This window comes from Malurus melanocephalus, unplaced genomic scaffold (assembly GCF_030028575.1).
Source record: "Malurus melanocephalus ecotype Western Australia unplaced genomic scaffold, MMel_1.1 scaffold_8, whole genome shotgun sequence".
In the NCBI taxonomy this organism is placed as follows: domain Eukaryota; kingdom Metazoa; phylum Chordata; class Aves; order Passeriformes; family Maluridae; genus Malurus; species Malurus melanocephalus.
The window spans coordinates 3,744,611-3,752,954 of NW_026623240.1; the positions used below are offsets into that span (position 1 = coordinate 3,744,611).

An 8,344-nucleotide genomic window follows, 5' to 3' on the forward strand; every position below is an offset into this window, starting at 1 on the left:
GAAAGGTCTCAAAGCCTTCATTTTTAGGCCACAGGTGTTCTTTGTAGAGGTTTTTTTTTAATAAAGAGTATTATTAGTCCTTTAAATTAGCTCTTATTGAAAGTTACCACATCTGCGTTATGTGGTAATGAAGCTGGGGGAGGAGGTCATAGCAGGGGACTTGTGCTTGAAGAAAACATCTGGGCATTGCTTTGACATTCACTAGCAACTTCTTTTATTTTATTAAAAAGTAAGGAAATTATACTGAAATCAATTGCAAGATGCAAACAATAAATAAAATGAAAATACAGGATCTAAAAAAAATTGGTTGGAACAAAAACCACCTTTCCCTTCTCTTGCTCCCCTCCCATGAATTCCAGCTGCTGAGATTAATTACCTGTGCAAATGGCAAAATCGGTTAAAAATGGTTCAACCAGTACTTACTACACAMACTACAGTCATTCTGCCTTTCAGAGGAGGAGCTAATGTCATTTTAAATAAAGATTTTTATTATATTGCAACTTTGTTTTGGCTGTCATTTTGCTTACTACATCATTTCAGAGACAGGTACAGTGACCTTAGGAAGTCCTGTACCTTTATATAGGCATTTTTTTCTTCCACTTCCCCCTGACTGATATAAGCAGAGAGACCTTTTTTYCTGTGCACAATTACACCTATCTCTTCCGTTCACAGTCGTAAGGAAAAGCCTATTTTCAACAAAAGGGGGATTTAAAAGCCTTCAAAATCCTCAAGTGGAAGTTGCTGAGTAACTGCATTATGGTTCTTAATTGTCAAGGCTGATAACTCATATTTAGGAATTGCATTAAGAAACTTGGCAGGGTCAGATGATGTTCAGCTCCACAGCACACACAGCCAGGGATGTTTATAGGGCAGTGGTTATAATATGCCTCAGAAATCCTAAACAGCAGCATACTATGCTCACTGTATTTTCTTGTTTTAAGTCCTTGCTTACAAATCCAAATGACATTTCAAGTTCTTACACCACTCTCAGCACTGCAGTAACTGAGGGTGTTTCCATACCACAGCAATTGGTTGGTCATTTGCTCCCTCAGGCAGGGAAGCACAAATCTATCAATCCACTGTTTTAATGCCAGTTTTCTGTTCTTACAAATCTTGGCTTTAMTATTAAAAACTGTTCATTGACACTTTTAGCACAGTGTATACCCTCTGCAAAMTTAATACATATCTAGTGGCAAAGCCCATGCAAATTCTAAGTRCCTATAAATATATTTGGTTAAAGCTGTATGAAATTATTACAGACAAGCTACACTCCAGATTGTCTCTCCCCTCCAAAATTACAATAGCTGCCAACTAAGTTCACAATACTGTATAACATGTTCCAGAAAAAAAGCATTCAATGTGAATGTGACATGCAAATATTAAGACAGGACACCAGACTTCTTTTCTTTCCCCTTCCCAATGGGTGTTTTATTTTAYAGCATTTGCATTAGGTAATAACTGAAACACTTAAACAACAGAAAGCTGGCAGCACAGTGAGGAAAAATTGAGATTATTTCTCAAACAGCTGTGACAAAATGGTTTCAAGTTGGAATAGTATTGCACAAAAGAATCAATTTACGGAGGGTGAGTGGGAGCAAGCATCTTCAACATGGATTGTGAGGAAAAAAGGCACTATTTAGCTGTGTGTGTGTTTAAAAAGAAAAAGGTCATGAAGCACAATCCATGTTTTTCAAAATTACATTCAGTACTGCTTTAGAAATGCTCACAAACCTGTCTCTTTTGCAGAAGCTACAGAAAGCTGCTGATGTAAATATCAGACAGTACAAGTGTATGAACATTTATAATTATGTTCCAGAAAAGTCTCAGGAAGAGGGCTCTTTCTATAAATACTGCTGCAAAGGTTACACAGTTGCATAGGCTTACAGTAAAGGAAGCATCCCATCCAACTAAGCAGCCTTATACTTTTTTAAAGTTTAATCTACTAATCTCTAGTAGTCATAAAATAAGCTCTAATTTTGAAGAGCTAAATTGGCAGTGCACTTGAATCAGGCTTTTCCATGGACTGCTTAAGCAGCACAGTTCAGGCAATATCATCCACATGTCTTTTGTCATTTACACCTTTAGCAAYGCCAGGTAAGCTTAATGGAAAATGTTAACAGAAGTGTAACAGAAAATAACAGAATTTTTCCTGATGTAAGATAGAACTGCTCTGAGACCATCAATAAGCAAAAGTTTATTCCTGTAATGTAAAAATAGCTAGGTATCTTCRGAAAAACTAAACACCCAGAAAAGGCATTTCAAATAACCAGGATGGGCTGGYTCTTCATCTCCTATATTGTATAGCTATAAATGTTCATGTCCATTTGGAAATGAAGCCCTGATAGCAGACCAGTAACAGAGAGACTGCCAGAAAATCTACCYTGRACAAGCAGGAATGTGCAAAGAGAACATTCTGCAGCCTAGCCTTGGGTCTGCCTATCAATGCACTAACAAAATAAAGAGTGAAATTCTTGTTGCACGGCTGCAGAATTATTAAGGGAAGGAGCTACAAACACTGTTGCTCTCTTGCCAGCACTGCCCAGTGTATCACAAGTGCTCCAGGCATGGTGTAGGTAGAGCTGTGTAGTCACCAGCACAGCAGGACCTCCCTCGTACCTTGTGCTGACATCACGAGTTTCAACAGGGCTACAGCTTTGCACAAAATCTGGGCAGTAATTTTGTACTGAACGGTGTAACAAAATCTRCTCTCAACTATATGTAAATATATGAGCATTTCAGCACCTTTCAAATGAACTTAGTCCCACAAAAAGCCAATCTCACTCCTATGTAGAGTATAATGACTTCAGACAGAAGATCTGGAGGCTGCATAGTAGTTTACCGATCATACAACCTGCAAAAACAAAAACTCACATATTGCTGCTTTCCTCTATGAGTCATTAAGAGAAAATACATGAGATAAATCATATCTATATACTGCAAARTATTTTTAATGGCCAACAACTTGGATTGTTTCTATTTCCAGATAGAGGACAAATAGAGCAGATTATTAAAAATCTGTAAAGCTCCTTTTCCTAAACTATCTCTTAGGAAATCCAAGTTTCATAGTTCTGCATTCAAATTATTCTAAGTTCACAGTTTTAAGYTGTAATGGTTGTACTAGATATAAAAGTAGACAGTCTTGGTTCCTTCTGTATTCTACAGATGATCACATTTTCAGAGTCCATCTGTAATGAGTACCACTCCAACTGTAGCATTTCTAAGAAATATTCCTACAATTCTTATTTGTCTCAACCTTGACAGTTCACAGCAAAGAACACGAAATGATATCTGATTAAATAAAATGCATTATCTTACATGAACTATGAAAAATATATTGCTCTTTTGAAAGTAAAAAACCTTGCATTGTTGTATTGGTTTTGTTATTGAAGACTCATAACTAAGAAATTCTAAATCTTGGAAGGAAAAAAAAAAGAAACTTAACTTTAAAAATTGCTTACAGAATAGAAGAAGTTTCTGTAGATCCTACTGAAAGCAGAAGTTTGCCTATTGTTTTCTTGTCAATAGAGAAGCATTTGTCTACATATTTTCATTTAGTTCTTCAGTTCATTTAGAGGTGCTCTTCTGAAAATTCTGAAGGAGATGCAAGAAGGTAAAYTGAACTGAATTATTCTGAAGGAAAACATCATAAACATACTCTAACATAAAACTATCACTGACCATAAATCTTTCCTGGGATTATAAATATTTATTTTATTTAAAGAAAAAAGTGACTGCTTTTCAATGAAAACTTTTAGATCTCCATTAACTTTTTGTGCATGACTGCTCAGTGCCTTTCATTAGCTAGGAAACATGTCTTCATGTGTGACCTAACACATCYTATATCCAAACATGTTGGCATTATTATTGATGTCAATAGACAAGACCTAGAACAGGAAGTCTTATGCATGGTTCATGCTATATAAATGGTACCTTATGAGAAGGAACTTCCCTGATTATTTGGAAAGAACAAAGACAGATCTATTTTTAAAATCAGAAGGGAAAAATCTAAGAAAACAAAGAAACTGCAAGATGTACTTGATAGTCTCTTGTTATCCTCTCYGTAATTGGGCTGTTGCTTTTGGCTGCAGACATCCAGTTCACAGACCATTTTCCATTTCCTTTGTTTTCATTACCAGAACAGGCTGGTTAAAGAAACTCCACTCAGTAATTTTAAACTAAGCCTTCAGCATCATACCTTAGGAATTTAAACCTTTCCCACCATTCCTTTCTTTGTCTCCTCAGTGCCTTCCCCATCAAGTCCTGTAAAAAGCACTTTTAAGAAAAGGCAGGTGTAAGATGTGTAAATACTCAGATCTTTTAAGAAAATAGGAAAAATTCTTGCAGTGCTCCACTGCCATTTGCTATAATGCAGTGGCCCCAAACATCTGTTCTCAAATTTCAATTTACTTCATCTGCCAGGTGTTTCACATTGTTAATAATGGCAACTCACAAATTTACAACAGTCACGTAAGGCAGTTACATAAATACAATTATGTCAGTCAAGTTCACTGCATCTTTCTCAACCAGACTGCACATGACATTTTTCTTCTTCTCTTACCCTAATAAAAAGATGAAGACTACATTTCTGTAAAGAGAATCCCTGGACAACATTCTGGTATTGAAGTCAGAGAGGTCACTGAAGTACGTGTCAGCAATGTCCAACAGTTAACCAGGAAGCAGATGTGATGTTTTTCACTTCACGCGTAACAGAACTGGTGCAAAAACCCCCACTTTAAACTAGTTACTTTAAACCTTTTGGTCCAAATACATAAAATAAGCAGTATTTACAGCATTTTACTCCTTTTGTAAATGCAATGCTTTAAAACACGTTATAAAGCACCTCAGTAAAAATATTCTACAGATAAAAGTATTGAAGTAGTAGGAAAACCCTAGCCATACCACAGCTCACTAATAGAGTCATAATATGGATTCACCAATACCTCAGTTTACAATTAKTACAAATAATCCATGGAGAAACTTACTGAATTTATGATTTTTATACCACTGTGTAAGGATCAACTAGAACTGCAGACAATACCAAATTTCTTTGTAGTTTTCCCAACCTCAGTCAGTGGTGGCGGGGATTTAAAAAAAACCAAAATAAAAACCCCAGTGCTCTGATTCTTTAACTTTTTACAATATTAATGTGAAAATGACGTTTTAACACTAATGAGTAGTTGTAATTTTTTAATAAAACCACATATATAAATATGGGCAATTCCAGCAGCAGTAGCATTTCTCAGCAGAACATGATTAACCACCTCAATTAATATCATGTGACATGATTCACAAAAACAAAGCACAGATGTCAACCAGTTATTAAGACTACTCATACTGCATACAACCAAAATTTCCATGTTGAAAGCTGGGGAAAATTATTTCCTCTTCACAGAAGTATAAATGAAAATAAATTGCTCTGAAAATTAAAAAGAGYATCAACAGAAGTGGTTTTTGGACTGTTTGTATTTTCAGATARAACTGTATTAATTGCTCCGAATTACAGTGCAGATTTCTTCAGGTTRAGGATATTGACTCCCACTGAAAATATTAGTTAGATAAAAGAAATGAAGCCTTTGCTTCTGGATTACCAACACAGCTATATCCAAAGCCCTGGAGGTGATCCACAACCCACTTTTTTCGTATAAAGAAATGTCTTGGAGGTCTACAAGCAATCTAGTTTCCATGGTTGAGGACTAAGATGATGATGTAATCAAAGATTAAGGTCCATAAATCTAACAGTATAGCGTTCTTAGTTTGATTTAGGGTAAATCTTTTCATAGAAAAAGTTTTGAGCCAGAATATACAATTCTCCATCTTTTTCCCGAACTGCATGTGCTCTGACAAACTGAAATTGCTCCAGTGCAAATTCATAGAACTCATTCTCCATTTTCCAGATTTCAGACTGTTGTAGCTTGGCAATAGTTTCTTTTGTGGGAAGTTTTTTCTCAGTTGTTTTCCTAAGATGCGACTTCTTTCCTAAATGCAAAATGAAAGCAATAACTTCACTTTCAAGTTCATGTTCTCAAAAATTATTTACAGTCCTTTTATTTAYAGAGTTTTTATACTTTCAGTGTGTTGATAAACTGCATTGGAAGGGACAGGCTTTTATACAGAGTTTAYTAACACAACATGCAGAGCTGGAAAACTGCAGACTCTCTCACTAAATGTTTACAAATTTTGCATCCATTTTTTCAATTCTTCCTCGTTGCTGTAATAAACCCAGGGAATGAACATTCATTTAAGGAATAAGATTACTCCAYGTAATGTACTTGGAGCAAAACTGGTCTTTCAAAATGCAGTGTTTAGATATTAATCTGGTACCAAATGTTAAGAATTTTAGAAATGGCAGGAGAGACTTCTTTCATAGAATCACAGAAACATTTAGGTTGGAAGACATTTAAGGTCATTGAGTCCAGCCACAAACTGAACACTGCCAAGTCCCACTCAGCCATGTCCCTGAGTGACACACCTACACATCTTTCAAATACCTCCACCACTTATACAAGTCTTTTAAATATCTCCAGGGAAGGTTATATTCAACTCAGACTACCAAAAATCACCCTGTTCTGGTGTAGTTCTCTTTAGCTCTTCACAAAAGAGAAAAAAAAAATCCTGTTTTCACATGATTTCAATTGTCTATTTCTAATAAAAATATAATCTTTACTAATGGCCTTTAAAGCATTATTCTCCCAATCTAAATAGGATATCGTAGTCTTATAAATGATACATAAGCCTCAGAGTTTCCACGACAAAGATGACCAGATTTTCCCCAAGGAGTGCTGCCTGTTGTAATTAACTTATTAATACTACATATCTAGGCTCTGTACATCAGATCCCTTTCTCCTTCTATTTGTAGAATAGATATTGATARAAGCTCTGCTAAGATAGATCTTTTCTTCATCATAAATTGCATGGTCAGCTCCTAGAAACTGAGCTACTAGTTGTTACATCTTACTAGAAACCCAGAAGATAAACATCTACTTGGGTCTCTGCAACCCTCAGGCTTTATTGCTCAGCCAACCAGACTACATCGAGCACAGTTAATTCCAGCAGGGCTTCTGAGGAAATGGAAATCTGCCACATCAGCCACTTTACAAAACTGAAGTCACTGCAAAACCTTAAAAAAATGTTCTTTTATAAACACATGTCACAATGTTACATGCAGTATACCTACACAACTGCCTTTACTCCAACCTTAAATATTTACAATTTGTGTAAGACAGAAGGATACTTGGACCAGCCTCAAAAAAAAAGGAAGAAAGTACTGAGAATATTTTAAAAGGAGTTTATCTCTTCTGTAAGAGCATCATCCAGCTGAAAGGCAAACCTGGCAGAGACCCAAAACTATTAATGTAAATCTAAAGAATTCACACAAAAAAGGCAATTAAAAAGGTGAAAAATCATGGAATCTTTGGAAATCAAGTATTTAAATACCTGTCCGGTACAGTTCTGTGGCACCCCTGAAGAACCGGGGCAAAGCTGCCTCCAATAACATKATAAAGTCTTCAAGCTCTTCAGTAACTCCCACTAGGAAGTATTCATTAATCAGATTGTATTTGGCTTGCTCCAAAGCCCATCTGCTTCCCACATTCCTAAAATGACAGAGAACAATTACAGCAAGTTTTGATGTGAGCCAACAATCCTTGGTCCCTAGATGGAGATTACTCCACAACAGGACATTTGTATAGGAAAGGCAAAATTCATTCCAAGCTATAACTGTTCCTAACTTCATTTCCCTTTCCAGTTACTCTCATCTGTGTGCTTTACTAAAAATGTGACTCCTCTGTGTATAAAAGTGTCTCAACAAAAATACCCGATGTGTGTATAYGGTTAATGTCTCTATTAATGCAATTTTTTTTTAGACTTACATTGTCTCAATATTAATATTGTGTCTCCATTTTCACAYTAGATATCAGAAATTGGGTAAGAACACACCTTCCCTTTTGCATCTTCTTTCTTTCTGTGCTTCTCCACCTGGCCAGAGTGTAGATAGGTCTGACCAACAGGCACTGAAAGAGCTCCCAACTGGGCCATTTACTTTGTTTATGTTTGAATGAAAAATACCTTTGACAAGTAACTGCCCTTGATATAATTCAGAATATTTTAATTAATGTATGGGGGGTTTGTGGTTTTTTTTTTGCTAAAGAGTTTTTTAAAACCTGTGCCATTGTTGTAAAACACGTTGCATTGACGGACACTATTTGCTTTTATTTCAGTTTCTGMTAGGTAGCACTGACTACTGGATATGTGGTAAAGGTTTAAGAAGATAAATGTATGCTGACCTCAATTATTGTGTACTCCCCAGAAACTTTAGGAGCTTGAACTAAAATATCTCCATTCCAAA

At 35.9% G+C, this 8,344-nt stretch overlaps 1 protein-coding gene across 1 annotated transcript in view; it reads right to left on the reverse strand.

Annotated features, from left to right (window-relative positions):
- Positions 1–209: 209 nt before the first annotated feature.
- HS2ST1 (heparan sulfate 2-O-sulfotransferase 1) overlaps positions 210–8,344 on the reverse strand; it is a 77,733-nt gene continuing 69,598 nt past the window's right edge. Inside the window, exons 6-8 of the mRNA XM_057374458.1 lie at positions 8,001–8,012; positions 7,435–7,592; positions 210–5,976 (exon numbers count right to left, since the gene is read on the reverse strand). Of these exons, the coding sequence (XP_057230441.1) occupies positions 5,750–5,976; positions 7,435–7,592; positions 8,001–8,012 (397 nt within the window). The 3' untranslated portion in view covers positions 210–5,749. The remainder of the gene's footprint in view (positions 5,977–7,434; positions 7,593–8,000; positions 8,013–8,344) is intronic.